This window comes from Pleuronectes platessa, chromosome 13 (genome assembly GCF_947347685.1).
Source record: "Pleuronectes platessa chromosome 13, fPlePla1.1, whole genome shotgun sequence".
Taxonomy (NCBI): domain Eukaryota; kingdom Metazoa; phylum Chordata; class Actinopteri; order Pleuronectiformes; family Pleuronectidae; genus Pleuronectes; species Pleuronectes platessa.
In genome coordinates this window covers 26344420-26361741 of record NC_070638.1, presented here as the reverse complement: position 1 = coordinate 26361741, position 17322 = coordinate 26344420, and the positions used below count along the sequence as shown (strand labels likewise).

At 42.1% G+C, this 17322-nt stretch overlaps 1 protein-coding gene across 1 annotated transcript; it reads right to left on the bottom strand.

Annotated features, from left to right (window-relative positions):
* Positions 1-5039: 5039 nt before the first annotated feature.
* LOC128455261 (sterile alpha motif domain-containing protein 3) lies at positions 5040-11541 on the bottom strand. Its single transcript, XM_053438944.1, has 5 exons — positions 10890-11541; positions 9443-9470; positions 6765-6829; positions 5692-6646; positions 5040-5198 (listed from the first exon to the last, which is right to left on the bottom strand). Exons 4-5 carry the CDS (start codon positions 6640-6642, stop codon positions 5040-5042), a joined length of 1110 nt encoding a protein of 369 aa, XP_053294919.1. The 5' UTR covers positions 6643-6646; positions 6765-6829; positions 9443-9470; positions 10890-11541.
* Positions 11542-17322: the final 5781 nt, after the last annotated feature.

Genomic DNA, 17322 nt, shown 5'->3' with positions numbered 1-17322 from the left:
TAACTACAACAAGTTTGTTTTATAGGGCTGCCTTATTTGACCTCATTTAAATTTAGTTTCTTTCTGATTTATTGGTTTGATTATTGTGCTTTTTGTTTTATTTTATTTTGCTCTATGGGAATGTGCAATATGGTTGACTGGTACGTATTAAATAAATTGTATATTTCTGAAATCACAGCCTCTTCTGCTGATGCTTTAATGTTCCTGACAGGACGGTGATTCTTATAGGCTGCAGGGAGTCGGCGAAGTCTATTTAGGGACCCCCTAACTCTTCCCTTCTCCCCCTCTCTCTCTCCCCCCACTGCCGGTCCTGTGTGTGTGAGGAAGTGTTGCGTGGGCCGAGCAGGGATGGATTTATAAAAGAGTGCGTAGGATTCTTACTAAAAGTGTGCTTATGCCCAAAAGCAGGAAATGGCGTAAGCCAAAGCTAATTCCGATTTATAAAACCATGCGCACGCAAAACCTGAACTCCAAATCCGCTCTCCACACGCTCAATTTCTACTATAAATGGTCAATGCATAGCACGTCACGAATATTAAATTATGAAGCTGACCAATGGTTTTCCACCGCGAGTCCTGACGGAGGCACGGCATCAAGCGATGTGAAGAGGAAGTAAAACTTTCAGACACTGACATCGAGGTGTTTGTTAGTGAGATGGAGGTGAAGAGCGACTTATGGGACAGCTGTGATGTCACTAATAAAGGAAATACACTGATACTCTGCCGCTGCTGCTGTGGATAACACAATGTGTGAGAATAGAAATCGCTGAACCCTCGCTTCCTCCTCATCCTTCCATTCGCATGCACACATCGTCCAGAACCCCCCACCGGGGTCACGGTAGTATTTATCCATTTAGAGAATCGGACCGCTTCCCTCACATCAGTGGATCCTTGCCTCCACTCTGGGATCTTATTTGGAAAGTTTATTCATTTCTTGTAAGTGATCTCCTGTGCGCTCTGCCCGCTCTCTGTGCGCTCTGCGCCACTGCGATCTCTGCGGTCTGCGCGCTCTGCTGAATTATGTTGAATTTCATTTAAAACAATAATAAACAGACAAATAAATTTACATGACAATTGTTTACAGTGCGGGAGTTACACTCCAACAGAACGCATCACACTCGCGCTGTGGGTTTTACGCGGTGTCATTGCCGCCGGTCTACGGGGAGTATGACGGAAGTTGCATGTGCGCAGGACATCAGCTCCTGTGGAAACACACGAGCAAAGCGATGACGGGAGCGACGCTGATGGGATCGGTCCCAGAATTTCCTTGTGGTTAACTCTTTAGATTTGGAAGGGTCGAACATCAAAGCAGCAAACACAAAAACCTGAAGGGAACAACCTAAACTTAACTACTGAAATTAATGGAACCAAAAGACATGTTCCTATCCTGACTCCTCTTCCAGAAACAGGAGAAAAAATGGGTTCAACTCAAATGATACCCACCCCCCGAACCTGGCTGGGACATCCTCAACAGATCTTAAGACACGTTACAAGTGTAAGGGGTCAATTCTTAATACAGTTTTCGAGTTTTGGCAGTGTTATTTTTCCCGTTTTGCTGATATTTTAATTCATCCGACAGGACAGTGATTCCTATAGGCTGCGGGGATTTGGCGACGTCTATTAAGGGACACCGTAGCGCTCCCTCTCGCCCTCTCTCTCTCTCCACTGCCGGTCCTGTGTGTGTGAGTAAGTGCAGCGTGGCCGCAGCAGGTGCGGACACAAATTGTTTGTTGCGGTGAGTTTGCTGAAAGTAACTTTAATGTCAACGGAGATCACTCAGAAAACGTTCCGCAAATATTAACCTTTATTCCGTCCCTAGAGCCAGCGTACAGCTGTGTGCGTGAGGGTGAGACTGTATCAGCGTCGGCATAAATGCGTGCTGTAATCTTCAGTCATAAGAGTAATACTTGTAAGTAATGCGCCGGAACAATTAACAGAGTCTTCACTATTGTGTGCGTGACATTAAGTTAAGTTGTCTTTTCCTGTTTTAGTAATTGCTCTCAAGACAATAAGGACGGCGTGGATCCCTGCTTTATTTTAAATGAATTAAAGGTATGACATAATGATGTGTTTTATGATTGTCAATGTTTTCAAACATTTTGATAAACTGGTTTAAATTGTGTGAACTAACTACAACAAGTTTGTTTTATAGGGCTGCCTTATTTGACCTTATTTAAATTTAGTTTCTTTCTGATTTATTGGTTTGATTATTGTGCTTTTTGTTTTATTTTATTTTGTTCTATGGGAATGTGCAATATGGTTGACTGGTACGTATTAAATAAATTGTATATTTCTGAAATCACAGCCTCTTCTGCTGATTGTTTAATGTTCCTGACAGGACGGTGATTCTTATAGGCTGCAGGGAGTCGGCGAAGTCTATTTAGGTACCCCCTAACTCTTCCCTTCTCCCCCTCTCTCTCTCCCCCCACTGCCGGTCCTGTGTGTGTGAGGAAGTGTTGCGTGGGCCGAGCAGGGATGGATTTATAAAAGAGTGCGTAGGATTCTCACTAAAAGTGTGCTTATGCCCAAAAGCAGGAAATGGCGTAAGCCAAAGCTAATTCCGATTTATAAAACCGTGCGCACGCAAAACCTGAACTCCAAATCCGCTCTCCACACGCTCAATTTCTACTATAAATGGTCAATGCATAGCACGTCACGAATATTAAATTATGAAGCTGACCAATGGTTTTCCACCGCGAGTCCTGACGGAGGCACGGCATCAAGCGATGTGAAGAGGAAGTAAAACTTTCAGACACTGACATCGAGGTGTTTGTTACACTGTAAACCCGAATAAGTAAGCAGTACTCAAAAAAATTGAGGCAATCAATTGCCACAATTTTTTTGAGTTCATAAACTCAAAAGTTTGAGTTAATGGGAGCTTGTATATTTGAAGTTGAAGGTACACATACTTTTTGATTAGTTAAACAAAATGACTGATAAAGCAAAATCAAATATTTCAGCAACAGTAACTTAAAAATACCCATAAGCAAACTCAAATGTTTTCAGTAACAGTTACTCAAAAATATCCATAAGCCACCTCAAATGTTCAGTAACGGTAACTCCAAAAAATGTATTTACATTGCTCAATGCAATAAGTTAGCTGAACTGAATAGTTTAAAGTATAGACACCAAGTATTTTTGTGTTCAATAAACTCAATGTTTATTAGTATATTTTCCAATATTTCCATTTAGTGCAAATCAAAACAATTGACTTTATGAAACTCCAAAAACTACTAGTACTACCAACTTGTACAATTTCAAACATCAAAGTTAGCCTTTTTTACCCTTCCAAAAGGTTGTCTTGCAAAGACTGCAACAAAAAGAATATTTAAAAACAAACAGACACATTTACATAAAAAACAACAATTGCAAAGGCACAATTGGGGCCATTTTTGTAAACCTTTTAGTCTACATGTAAGGCAGCAGCTACTTTTGGTTTAAATCTACCATAACTCTTATTACAACCCATTTCACAATAATGTTAAAAGGAAACATTGCCACTGCATTTCCGGTAAATATAGGCAATTTGCACAATAAATTCCTTAGTGTGTGCCATATCGCCCTAACTGCTAAATCTGTTGTTCCTGCATTAGTGATGTCACAGTGATGTTGTGGACATGAGCATAGCCTACATAGCTCTGTGAGAAGAAGACCATAACATTTCCTTTTTTCTTGATCAATATAGCAGCACTGAGGAAATTATTGCTTGAATGGACAAAATTGACCATAAATACTGCTTCAACATCTACGTAAAAATGGCAATGTTTCATTTTAAAATGTAAAATTACAAAGTCAGTGTGTAATTTGTGCAAGGTGGCTAAAAACCTAGAGTACAGCAGCAATTTGAACATCAACAGTAGAACAGTTCAATCAACACAGACAATTTACATTTTTATGTTGTGGCTCTTAACAGTGAGACTCCAGAGTCCTCTATTCTTTAAGGCACTCAATTGTCTTGGTCAATTCTTTGGAATATCTGAAATGTGAGGTACATAGATGAGGCCAAAAGTAACCAAGAAGGCATCAGCATGTTTTTCGTTCATGCTCTGCATTTTCATCACAAACTGGGACAAAAATATTTCAATATCAAAAAGAAGAGTTAACAATTAAAGTAAACACAAAAATTGCATATGCACACGCTGTGCCATCTGGCTGCAAACCAGTGAGGTAGCAACAAGTGCTTGACAGCTTATAGAGCAGCAATTTTAACATTAATAGTTGAACAACAGCTAACACAGACAGTAACATATTTTTGTTATGGATTAGGCTCTTAACTGAATGAGCCAGATTATTCCATTATTGCTTTTCAGATCTTCCAGTTCTACACATGTCCCATCAAGTCATTCTTCAGCGACTGCAGTCTGGGTGACAATTTACATTCTTCCAGACCAAGTAAAATTTTCTGAGCAAATTCGAAGGTGTTGGTCAGTCCTTTGGGATAGCTGAGATGTAGTGCATAGGTAAGGCCGAACATTACCAGAAAGGCATCAGCGAGTCTCGGGAGGGTGGCCACCACTTCACCCTCTAGGACAACTGAGATTTTCTCTGGTTGGTAGTGAACTCGACTCATTGAATTGTCGCTGATTGTTGTAAGGAGAGCAACTGACGCATCCCCAAAACCTGGCTCATCCAAACCATCCTGAAAAAATTTGAGAGAGAGATCATATAATTACAATTACATCCACTGAAACACCATGGGCAATAAGTGGGTGGCAAGCAAAACCCTTTGGCATGTCAATAGAAATTTTGACAAGTATTGTTTTATAAATAAATATAAACAAAAATTAAAATATGAATGTTAAATATAGAATGGGCCTGATATTTATATAATTAGACCTACCACACATGTTTGGAAAAATCCGGAGGTATCTTCACGCAGATACACAGGAAGGGCATGGAGAACAGTGGTACGCCTTGAGTGGATATCATGTAATACCTATGGAGATTAAAATTAATGTTGTGAACAAATTTTGATCATGGAACCTATTACTGGCATTACATAAAGAGTTAATTTGTGATATATATATAATTACCTGTTCATCATGGACTGAAAATTTCAGCCAAAGCATCTGCATTCTTTCCAGTTCTAGAAGCCTTTTGTCGGAATAAAGCCATCAAACGAGGAGTGTGGCGATCAAGTTCGGCATAGAATGTGTTAGACAGGTTCTGGTTAGTTATCCGCTGGAACTCTGCAAACACCTACAATTAAGAAGAGGATAAGGGGCAGAACACACAGCACAGTAATGTTGATTAGTTGATAATACGGTAAAACTACACATAGAATCATTGGCCACCAAATGGAAGATATTAAGATTTGCCTTCATTTGGATTGGATAGGTTAGGGCGGTTGGTAGGAATTGACACCAGACCAGTGTAGCAAGGAATGGCCTTGGGGCGTACACTATTAAGGTTAATTATTTTGAGTTTGTAGTTTGCAGTGATGTTTTCCTGGAGTGCATTATACTGAAAGATGTTTTTTATGTTTCTAATATTCTGCCCCTCATGTATTTTAATGTGTCGCCCAAATATTGGAAACACCAACAATTTAATGACATCCAGTTCAGCTCCTCTGCAAACTCAAGAAATGTATTGGATTAAATAAGATTGTGCAAGTGTACCCAATAAGGTTACCAGTGAATGCAATATGACATTATTGGCAAAGCAGAACAGGTGAAAAATCAATCCATATTACCTCAGACTGCATGCGAAGAGCAGGCCACAGGTCCAAGAGCTGTTTCACTGGTGGGCAGGACATCACTATTGTCTGTCGCCGCAAGGCGAATGTGGTCTGCATCATCTTACTAATGAGAGGAAGGTTTCTCTCAGTCTTCTTTACTTCTTCAACAATAAGATCCCTCAAATGTTCGAGACTTGAGGAATCTTCTCCTTGGGGAAAGTTTGGCAGAAAGTTAACTTCTGCCCGCTTGGGCCTTTTGATGTTAGTGTGTGAAGGTTCATTGTCAGGGTTTCTTCGGCTTCTTTTTCCAGCATTTACGGTGACCTCTTTACAGCCGACCCTTCTCATCTTGGTCCTGTAGTTACCCATTTTAAACTTGATGCTGTTTTTCCAGCCATTCCATCCAGTGTCAGATCCTGCTTCCTTTAAACATGGATGTTTGGCCACAAGAGCTTCAGCTGCCTTAGCTAACTCTTTGTCACTTGGGTAAGCCTTAAAACCATATATCGTAGAAGCAAGTTGCTCAAGAATGTCATGCTTTTGGTCTCTAGCCAGCCGAAGAGGGGTTCCATTTTTCTCAAATTCCCTATTGCCTTCTGTAAGCATTACCTCAACAACAAATGAAAACGATGGAATCGGAAAAGGACCTGAAGGCCATCTGCTAAGACGTTCCGGTGTTGACATGTTTGAGAGTGTTTCAGTTGATGCAACAGCGCTGGAATCATTTGAAAGGGAAATATGCACAACAGCTTTTTGTGGCAACTCGTTAATGTCCACTAGTGAAGTGAGTTTCCCATCAAAATCTGGATCTTCATAGTGTAAGCTAAAGTCATTGTCCAATTCTAGTTTGTGTTTCAAAATGTTGATTAGTTGGTCAACAGAGCTAGGCCGGGAGCTGAGTTTTAATTTTATAACACGGTCTGCCTCAATGACACGGAGGATCATTTCTGAAGGTTCAGCTGCCATTGCACTAAAAAAAATGAAGAAACATTGAGGGATTAAAAGATTGCACTTACAAAATACAGACCATACACTGATTGATGCACACATTTTTGTATTTAAAAAAGGTATTATTAATAGTTACTTACCAATGAGTAGTCTCAATTCTGTCTCACTTGTAGGAACCTCTTCGGAGTCAACAGCAGCAATCCTTCTATTTGGTATGCAGAGAGTGGGACAGAATCATTGAAATCAGATTGCTGGTGGATGGACAGGCAATGTGTGGCTGAAAGCTCATAAGACCGAAGATGTTCTACATACCAGGAGTCAAAATCACAACACAGAAAAGAAACATTCTGATTCACAAGGTAGATCTGTTCTAGTTTGCAAAATTTAGACAGTCCCCCACTAACTCCAACTGACACAAACATTCCACTGATATAGTCGATGCCATCAATTATCACCTTTGATGTATGGTAGACAGTATCATTAGCAGTAAGTCCTCTAATGTGAGCCTGAGCTACCTCTGGTAGAGCAGAAACCCAGACAGTTTCAACACTGGATGTTTGGGTTTTCGGCTTGAAAAATGAGGGTGCACCAAGATGATATGCCATCATGTGCTGGTGACTGATTGCGAGTGTTTTCAATATATTTTTGAAGTTTTGAGAGTCATGGACCACTCTTTTGAAGAAGCGATGTTTGGCCTCGAATCGCATCGTCCAAACATGTACTAGGGGTCCAAAGCACTTAACAAGGTTGGGGTAATGTTCCACATAGTGGTGTTTAGGACGCAGCCTAAAGTGAGGGAAAACCTCTTGCAGTATCTGTCTGTGATCGCTGATTTTGCACACAAAATAATCTAAGGTTTCATCAGTAAAAGATGGGCACAATGCTAGTTCCACCACTTCTTTTAATTCCATCAAAACTGCCCATACAACATTGCCCTCTGGCACTTTACTACCTACAAGTAATGGCAGTAGTCTGAGCAGAGTGGCATTTTCATGCGCATTACCTCCGATTGTTCTCCGAGTCATGAATGTCTTAGGAATAGGCTTAGGTTTGTTTACTTTATCAGTGTGCTGATATGGAAAGGAAGATATCTTTTGGTTCAAATACTCTAAAGTGAAGTACTTCAGCCGAATCATTTCTTTAATACAAAGAGAAAGCTCAACGGGAACAATACCTTCCAGAAGATCATGAAGGATATCTGGAGGAAGACCCGTGATTTGATGGAAGTAGTTCAGGGTCTCATGCAAGACACAATCACCTTTGACACCAAATTGGCTGCTCAGAATGTCACTTTCTAGGACGTTTTGTACATGAAGGTCATGACTGGCTTTGGATCTTGGAACAAACTTTTCCACTCTCACTTCAGTTTTTTGAAACTGTTCACTTGTGGCCATACAGAATCTGCAAACATACTCTGCTTTGAATGACTCTATAAAGCCACCTAATCCATGAGCAGCCAGATTGTCAGCAGAAACACAAAAGATGGTGCCTTTCACATTTTGACCTAACGATTCAATGAACACACCATCTTGTTCAAGAATGTGAACATCTCGCACAAATGGAGCAAGTATAGCTGCATACCCATACTTCTTGAGGTCCGTTACTTTAGCAAGCACAGCCAGTTGTATAGTGTGCATTGCTGATCTGTATTTGGGCGGCAGATTGGCAATGACCCAGTATAATGCACAAATTTTGTAAATTTTTCGTGATGTGCCAAGAGGGTTAGCAATTTCAAGGTCATCAATATATAGCTGGATTGCTATGTTTAGTTCTTCTTTTGAGAGTAACATATTTTCATGGAAATGAGAGCCATCACGATATGACACATAATGACCAGGCTCAGAATTAGGTTCTTGAATCTTCTTGAGAATATCTGTGTTTTTAAACAACTCCTGAATCATTTGAAGGATTGGAACATACATGATGGTATGACCAGATGCTTCTAAATGGTACTCTACCGGGATGACCATTGGATAGCTGTGCTCGACAAATGTCTTTCTTCGCTTGGAAGAGGACAGCTCTGCACCTTTGGAGGTACTACTATATACAACATTAGAGTCCATGACCGCACTGACAACTTCATTGAGTGTGGAATCTGTGATATTGTGACCATGTCTCTCCAATATATCACTAACTGCCCCCTTGATCAATGGCTGGGATAAAGAGAAGATCTGATTCAGGTTGTCCACTATTTCCTGTGTGGCTGTGTTTGACACATGAAGGATAGCCTGCATCTTTAAAAATAGAGACGCTAAATTAAGTTTGAGCTGATTTTTTAGTTCAAAGCTATCATGCTGCTCTTCATCCTGTATGTCAGTGCTATTACCTGGACACTCCTCATTCAAGTCACAAGTGACCTCGGAGCTAGTGGACTGAGGATTCTGCGTATGCTCAGAGACAATGTCATTGCGAAAGTCTGATGCAAGATTTGCTCGATGCACTCTGCTTTTATGAGAGTTGAATGAAGAGTACACATTTGTGCTATAGTTACAGTCTTTGTATGGGCAGAGTACCATTTCGTGTTTTTTTAAGTGTGATCTTATGTGACTGAGGAGTACAGACTCAGAAAAAGGGTGCTGATATGTGCATAAAGGGCACCTGAATGTTACAGGTTCCTGACTCTGCCCTGCACTGGTTCTATGTTCTGGAATATGGTATCTTGACAAATGAGTTCCCAGTGCACTAAGTGTTAGAAATGTGCACATGCAATCATCATAGAGGCATGGTAGTGGGCTAACTCTTGAAAAGTGGCTATGCCTCAGTCTACAATGTTTAAATAATTGTGTCCTGGTGGTGAAATTAGCTGAACACAACTTACAGTTCCAAGTCATATTAGGAGCAGCTACCTGAAAATAGAAAATGTAATCATTTTAATATATTTGTCACCTCAAGTAATAGTAAAATGCAAAGTCAATGTAGAAAGACAGGGCTGAGAGTATCAGCTCAACAGCAGCAATGCTCTGTGTGGACATGCATAGGCAGTGTGTCCTGAACATCAAACAAGGATTTCCCCGCTCCCTGCTTTTTCCACAATTTACAGGAAAACAGGCACTCACAAAGTTCTATTCTTGTTATTAATAAACCAACTGCCAAATCAAGCATTTTTTGTTTTTTTGCAGTCACAAAATTATAAAATGAGTAGGGATGCACCGATATGGAAATTCTTGGCCGATACCGATATTTAAAATAACAATCTGGCCGATAGCCGATACCGATATTTGTTTATTTTCTTTTTGTTGTTATTCATTCACCCTTTTGTGCCAGAAAAATAATTAAATCATTATTTAAAAAGCAGTATTTAAAAAATGTTCAGCCCTTCATCACTCTTATCTTTTAATGAGCACGAATTTAATCAGATTTATGAAACAATCTTTGATTTAACTAAACTTTATTTAACAGAGACATATTATGCCCATTTTACCGCAAGTTGAAATGGTTCCTTGGGATCTTAATGAAATGCCTGTAACATATTTTGGTCAAAATACCACAAGGATAATTTAAAACAGCACCTTTTTACCCTGTCTAAAACAGCCCTGTTAAAGTATCATTATAGAGACACTCTTCTCATTGATTTACGGTATTGCCCGTTTATTAGATGTGTTACGGCTTCTGTGTGTATGACGTATGTTGTCAATTCCCTTGTTACCTGTGCATGAGACGGATGAATAGAGCCGGTGCACATGAGAATAAAGAACTTAAACAGACGCTACGCTCATACTTTTTACACCAAGTTACACTGCGTGAGTCCAGATAACTTAACAAGCCCTCCTCAGTTTTACCTGTTTTTAGTGTCGGGCAGAAATCACATCGCGTCAAAACCCACCGTGGCCCTTCGCGATGCTTGTTTTAATTAAACAGTCGGATTCCCCTGGTCCGCACCAGTTCTCAGGGTTCCCCCAGCGGTCGTCGTAGCTGAGGTGATCCGCGAGAAGGGCCCGACACGCGTCCAGAGTGGCCGCCGCTGACCGCGTACCCAGTCCCCTCCAACGGCCCGCCTTCCGCGCCGGCGATGGACACCGCCCCGCGGTCCAAGAGAAAGAAAGCCCCCCCACCAGTAACGCCGTGAGGTGCCACCGGATGAGGACCTCCCGGTGCCGCGCACTGAGCCTCCGGCGGCGCGGAGAGGAGGGCGACGGAGCGACTGCTCCCCCAGCCGCGGCACGTGCCCAGCGGTTTTACCACAAATATGAACATCGGCCGATGTACGACCGATAAATCGGTGCACCCCTAAAAATGAGTTACATACATTTAACCCCTTAACTTACCTAGCAAAACTAGAAGAAGATATTCCAGTGGGGTAGTCTAAGATTCGGTTTTAAATTTGCCAAGGAGGATGAGGATGCTCCAACAGATTGGTTTACCTGGATGTTGAAATTAGAGTTTACATGATTAACACACTAAAAAAATAACACACTGCCATGTATCATCAAAACTTTACATCACACAAGTTCAGTAAGTTCCCGACAAGTCTTGCTAGCTTAGTAGATAGGACTACTTTTATACATATAAATTGTCATATTTGTGTAATGTGTGGCTCACATTCTTAACTTCAAATTGAATACTTACAATTGTATCCTTGGGCGTTGATGACTTAGAACCAGAAGCACAAAAGACAGGTCTGCAGGTCTTCTCTGTCGTTTTCTGTCGGTACCGGTGAGGAACAAATATCTCTGGGTAAAACTCGGTGCGCGCCTTCTAGAGATTAACCTCCGGTCAAAGCCCGCTCAAACGGAAGCTTAACCGTCAGAACAGGAAATGAACCTCGAACTTCAAAGTAAAATCGTGTAGGTACTACCTGTGGAGACGATTTTGTAGTTTGTTAATATTTAATAGATACATTTACACCGTTCCGTCGGACTGTTTATTTCTTAAAATTCACTTATACTTATTCTGTAAATATGAGGGGACCAACTTGTAAATCGCGATTGACTTTTCGATCTCTTAAGTACTCTTCACAGTCGACGCCTTTCGCTATCGGGAAACACTGTCTGCAGATGCGCCGCAGACAGGCTGTGCGTCGCGGCGGTCTCTGGCAGCAAGTCCGCTGCTGGTGGCAGATCGGCAGCAAAGCTGCTGGAATAAAAACTTAATCTTGGAAACTGTAGATTTATGAGTCTCTGCACATTTTAAATTTTAAGTAGTACTTACAGAATCTACAAAAATAGTTCATGTAAATCAAAAATTATTAGTTACACATACTCTAAAATTAGAATGTCGTTTTGGTACTCAATATTTTTAAGCAAGGAGAACTTCTTAACAGATTTTAAGTTTACACTACTCAATCCAGTTGATTAATTTGAGCATTCGGGTTAACAGTGTAGTGAGATGGAGGTGAAGAGCGACTTATGGGACAGCTGTGATGTCACTAATAAAGGAAATACACTGATACTCTGCCGCTGCTGCTGTGGATAACACAATGTGTGAGAATAGAAATCGCTGAACCCTCGCTTCCTCCTCATCCTTCCATTTGCATGCACACATCGTCCAGAACCCCCCACCGGGGTCACGGTAGTATTTATCCATTTAGAGAATCGGACCGCTTCCCTCACATCAGTGGATCCTTGCCTCCACTCTGGGATCTTATTTGGAAAGTTTATTCATTTCTTGTAAGTGATCTCCTGTGCGCTCTGCCCGCTCTCTGTGCGCTCTGCGCCACTGCGCTCTCTGCGGTCTGCGCGCTCTGCTGAATTATGTTGAATTTCATTTAAAACAATAATAAACAGACAAATAAATTTACATGACAATTGTTTACAGTGCGGGAGTTACACTCCAACAGAACGCATCACACTCGCGCTGTGGGTTTTACGCGGTGTCATTGCCGCCGGTCTACGGGGAGTATGACGGAAGTTGCATGTGCGCAGGACATCAGCTCCTGTGGAAACACACGAGCAAAGCGATGACGGAAGCGACGCTGATGGGATCGGTCCCAGAATTTCCTTGTGGTTAACTCTTTAGATTTGGAAGGGTCGAACATCAAAGCAGCAAACACAAAAACCTGAAGGGAACAACCTAAACTTAACTACTGAAATTAATGGAACCAAAAGACATGTTCCTATCCTGACTCCTCTTCCAGAAACAGGAGAAAAAATGGGTTCAACTCAAATGATACCCACCACCCGAACCTGGCTGGGACATCCTCAACAGATCTTAAGACACGTTACAAGTGTAAGGGGTCAATTCTTAATACAGTTTTCGAGTTTTGGCAGTGTTATTTTTCCCGTTTTGCTGATATTTTAATTCATCCGACAGGACAGTGATTCCTATAGGCTGCGGGGATTTGGCGACGTCTATTAAGTGACACCGTAGCGCTCCCTCTCGCCCTCTCTCTCTCTCTCCACTGCCGGTCCTGTGTGTGTGAGTAAGTGCAGCGTGGCCGCAGCAGGTGTGGACACAAATTGTTTGTTGCGGTGAGTTTGCTGAAAGTAACTTTAATGTCAACGGAGATCACTCAGAAAACGTTCCGCAAATATTAACCTTTATTCCGTCCCTAGAGCCAGCGTACAGCTGTGTGCGTGAGGGTGAGACCGTATCAGCGTCGGCATAAATGCGCGCTGTAATCTTCAGTCATAAGAGTAATACTTGTAAGTAATGCGCCGGAACAATTAACAGAGTCTTCACTATTGTGTGCGTGACATTAAGTTAAGTTGTCTTTTCCTGTTTTAGTAATTGCTCTCAAGACAATAAGGACGGCGTGGATCCCTGCTTTATTTTAAATGAATTAAAGGTATGACATAATGATGTGTTTTATGATTGTCAATGTTTTCAAACATTTTGATAAACTGGTTTAAATTGTGTGAACTAACTACAACAAGTTTGTTTTATAGGGCTGCCTTATTTGACCTCATTTAAATTTAGTTTCTTTCTGATTTATTGGTTTGATTATTGTGCTTTTTGTTTTATTTTATTTTGCTCTATGGGAATGTGCAATATGGTTGACTGGTACGTATTAAATAAATTGTATATTTCTGAAATCACAGCCTCTTCTGCTGATGTTTTAATGTTCCTGACAGGACGGTGATTCTTATAGGCTGCAGGGAGTCGGCGAAGTCTATTTAGGGACCCCCTAACTCTTCCCTTCTCCCCCTCTCTCTCTCCCCCCACTGCCGGTCCTGTGTGTGTGAGGAAGTGTTGCGTGGGCCGAGCAGGGATGGATTTATAAAAGAGTGCGTAGGATTCTCACTAAAAGTGTGCTTATGCCCAAAAGCAGGAAATGGCGTAAGCCAAAGCTAATTCCGATTTATAAAACCGTGCGCACGCAAAACCTGAACTCCAAATCCGCTCTCCACACGCTCAATTTCTACTATAAATGGTCAATGCATAGCACGTCACGAATATTAAATTATGAAGCTGACCAATGGTTTTCCACCGCGAGTCCTGACGGAGGCACGGCATCAAGCGATGTGAAGAGGAAGTAAAACTTTCAGACACTGACATCGAGGTGTTTGTTAGTGAGATGGAGGTGAAGAGCGACTTATGGGACAGCTGTGATGTCACTAATAAAGGAAATACACTGATACTCTGCCGCTGCTGCTGTGGATAACACAATGTGTGAGAATAGAAATCGCTGAACCCTCGCTTCCTCCTCATCCTTCCATTCGCATGCACACATCGTCCAGAACCCCCCACCGGGGTCACGGTAGTATTTATCCATTTAGAGAATCGGACCGCTTCCCTCACATCAGTGGATCCTTGCCTCCACTCTGGGATCTTATTTGGAAAGTTTATTCATTTCTTGTAAGTGATCTCCTGTGCGCTCTGCCCGCTCTCTGTGCGCTCTGCGCCACTGCGCTCTCTGCGGTCTGCGCGCTCTGCTGAATTATGTTGAATTTCATTTAAAACAATAATAAACAGACAAATAAATTTACATGACAATTGTTTACAGTGCGGGAGTTACACTCCAACAGAACGCATCACACTCGCGCTGTGGGTTTTACGCGGTGTCATTGCCGCCGGTCTACGGGGAGTATGACGGAAGTTGCATGTGCGCAGGACATCAGCTCCTGTGGAAACACACGAGCAAAGCGATGACGGAAGCGACGCTGATGGGATCGGTCCCAGAATTTCCTTGTGGTTAACTCTTTAGATTTGGAAGGGTCGAACATCAAAGCAGCAAACACAAAAACCTGAAGGGAACAACCTAAACTTAACTACTGAAATTAATGGAACCAAAAGACATGTTCCTATCCTGACTCCTCTTCCAGAAACAGGAGAAAAAATGGGTTCAACTCAAATGATACCCACCACCCGAACCTGGCTGGGACATCCTCAACAGATCTTAAGACACGTTACAAGTGTAAGGGGTCAATTCTTAATACAGTTTTCGAGTTTTGGCAGTGTTATTTTTCCCGTTTTGCTGATATTTTAATTCATCCGACAGGACAGTGATTCCTATAGGCTGCGGGGATTTGGCGACGTCTATTAAGTGACACCGTAGCGCTCCCTCTCGCCCTCTCTCTCTCTCTCCACTGCCGGTCCTGTGTGTGTGAGTAAGTGCAGCGTGGCCGCAGCAGGTGTGGACACAAATTGTTTGTTGCGGTGAGTTTGCTGAAAGTAACTTTAATGTCAACGGAGATCACTCAGAAAACGTTCCGCAAATATTAACCTTTATTCCGTCCCTAGAGCCAGCGTACAGCTGTGTGCGTGAGGGTGAGACCGTATCAGCGTCGGCATAAATGCGCGCTGTAATCTTCAGTCATAAGAGTAATACTTGTAAGTAATGCGCCGGAACAATTAACAGAGTCTTCACTATTGTGTGCGTGACATTAAGTTAAGTTGTCTTTTCCTGTTTTAGTAATTGCTCTCAAGACAATAAGGACGGCGTGGATCCCTGCTTTATTTTAAATGAATTAAAGGTATGACATAATGATGTGTTTTATGATTGTCAATGTTTTCAAACATTTTGATAAACTGGTTTAAATTGTGTGAACTAACTACAACAAGTTTGTTTTATAGGGCTGCCTTATTTGACCTCATTTAAATTTAGTTTCTTTCTGATTTATTGGTTTGATTATTGTGCTTTTTGTTTTATTTTATTTTGCTCTATGGGAATGTGCAATATGGTTGACTGGTACGTATTAAATAAATTGTATATTTCTGAAATCACAGCCTCTTCTGCTGATGTTTTAATGTTCCTGACAGGACGGTGATTCTTATAGGCTGCAGGGAGTCGGCGAAGTCTATTTAGGGACCCCCTAACTCTTCCCTTCTCCCCCTCTCTCTCTCCCCCCACTGCCGGTCCTGTGTGTGTGAGGAAGTGTTGCGTGGGCCGAGCAGGGATGGATTTATAAAAGAGTGCGTAGGATTCTCACTAAAAGTGTGCTTATGCCCAAAAGCAGGAAATGGCGTAAGCCAAAGCTAATTCCGATTTATAAAACCGTGCGCACGCAAAACCTGAACTCCAAATCCGCTCTCCACACGCTCAATTTCTACTATAAATGGTCAATGCATAGCACGTCACGAATATTAAATTATGAAGCTGACCAATGGTTTTCCACCGCGAGTCCTGACGGAGGCACGGCATCAAGCGATGTGAAGAGGAAGTAAAACTTTCAGACACTGACATCGAGGTGTTTGTTAGTGAGATGGAGGTGAAGAGCGACTTATGGGACAGCTGTGATGTCACTAATAAAGGAAATACACTGATACTCTGCCGCTGCTGCTGTGGATAACACAATGTGTGAGAATAGAAATCGCTGAACCCTCGCTTCCTCCTCATCCTTCCATTCGCATGCACACATCGTCCAGAACCCCCCACCGGGGTCACGGTAGTATTTATCCATTTAGAGAATCGGACCGCTTCCCTCACATCAGTGGATCCTTGCCTCCACTCTGGGATCTTATTTGGAAAGTTTATTCATTTCTTGTAAGTGATCTCCTGTGCGCTCTGCCCGCTCTCTGTGCGCTCTGCGCCACTGCGCTCTCTGCGGTCTGCGCGCTCTGCTGAATTATGTTGAATTTCATTTAAAACAATAATAAACAGACAAATAAATTTACATGACAATTGTTTACAGTGCGGGAGTTACACTCCAACAGAACGCATCACACTCGCGCTGTGGGTTTTACGCGGTGTCATTGCCGCCGGTCTACGGGGAGTATGACGGAAGTTGCATGTGCGCAGGACATCAGCTCCTGTGGAAACACACGAGCAAAGCGATGACGGAAGCGACGCTGATGGGATCGGTCCCAGAATTTCCTTGTGGTTAACTCTTTAGATTTGGAAGGGTCGAACATCAAAGCAGCAAACACAAAAACCTGAAGGGAACAACCTAAACTTAACTACTGAAATTAATGGAACCAAAAGACATGTTCCTATCCTGACTCCTCTTCCAGAAACAGGAGAAAAAATGGGTTCAACTCAAATGATACCCACCACCCGAACCTGGCTGGGACATCCTCAACAGATCTTAAGACACGTTACAAGTGTAAGGGGTCAATTCTTAATACAGTTTTCGAGTTTTGGCAGTGTTATTTTTCCCGTTTTGCTGATATTTTAATTCATCCGACAGGACAGTGATTCCTATAGGCTGCGGGGATTTGGCGACGTCTATTAAGTGACACCGTAGCGCTCCCTCTCGCCCTCTCTCTCTCTCTCCACTGCCGGTCCTGTGTGTGTGAGTAAGTGCAGCGTGGCCGCAGCAGGTGTGGACACAAATTGTTTGTTGCGGTGAGTTTGCTGAAAGTAACTTTAATGTCAACGGA

What these genes read in the sequence shown, in the direction of transcription:
- LOC128455261 (XM_053438944.1), bottom strand. Translation starts at nt 6,642, where the DNA reads ATGGCAGCTGAACCTTCAGAAATGATCCTCCGTGTCATTGAGGCAGAC. An exon ending in CTCTTCGCATGCAGTCTGAG is followed by an intron (nt 5,199 to 5,691) that starts GTAATATGGATT and finishes TCTTAATTGTAG; the next exon opens with GTGTTTGCAGAGTTCCAGCG.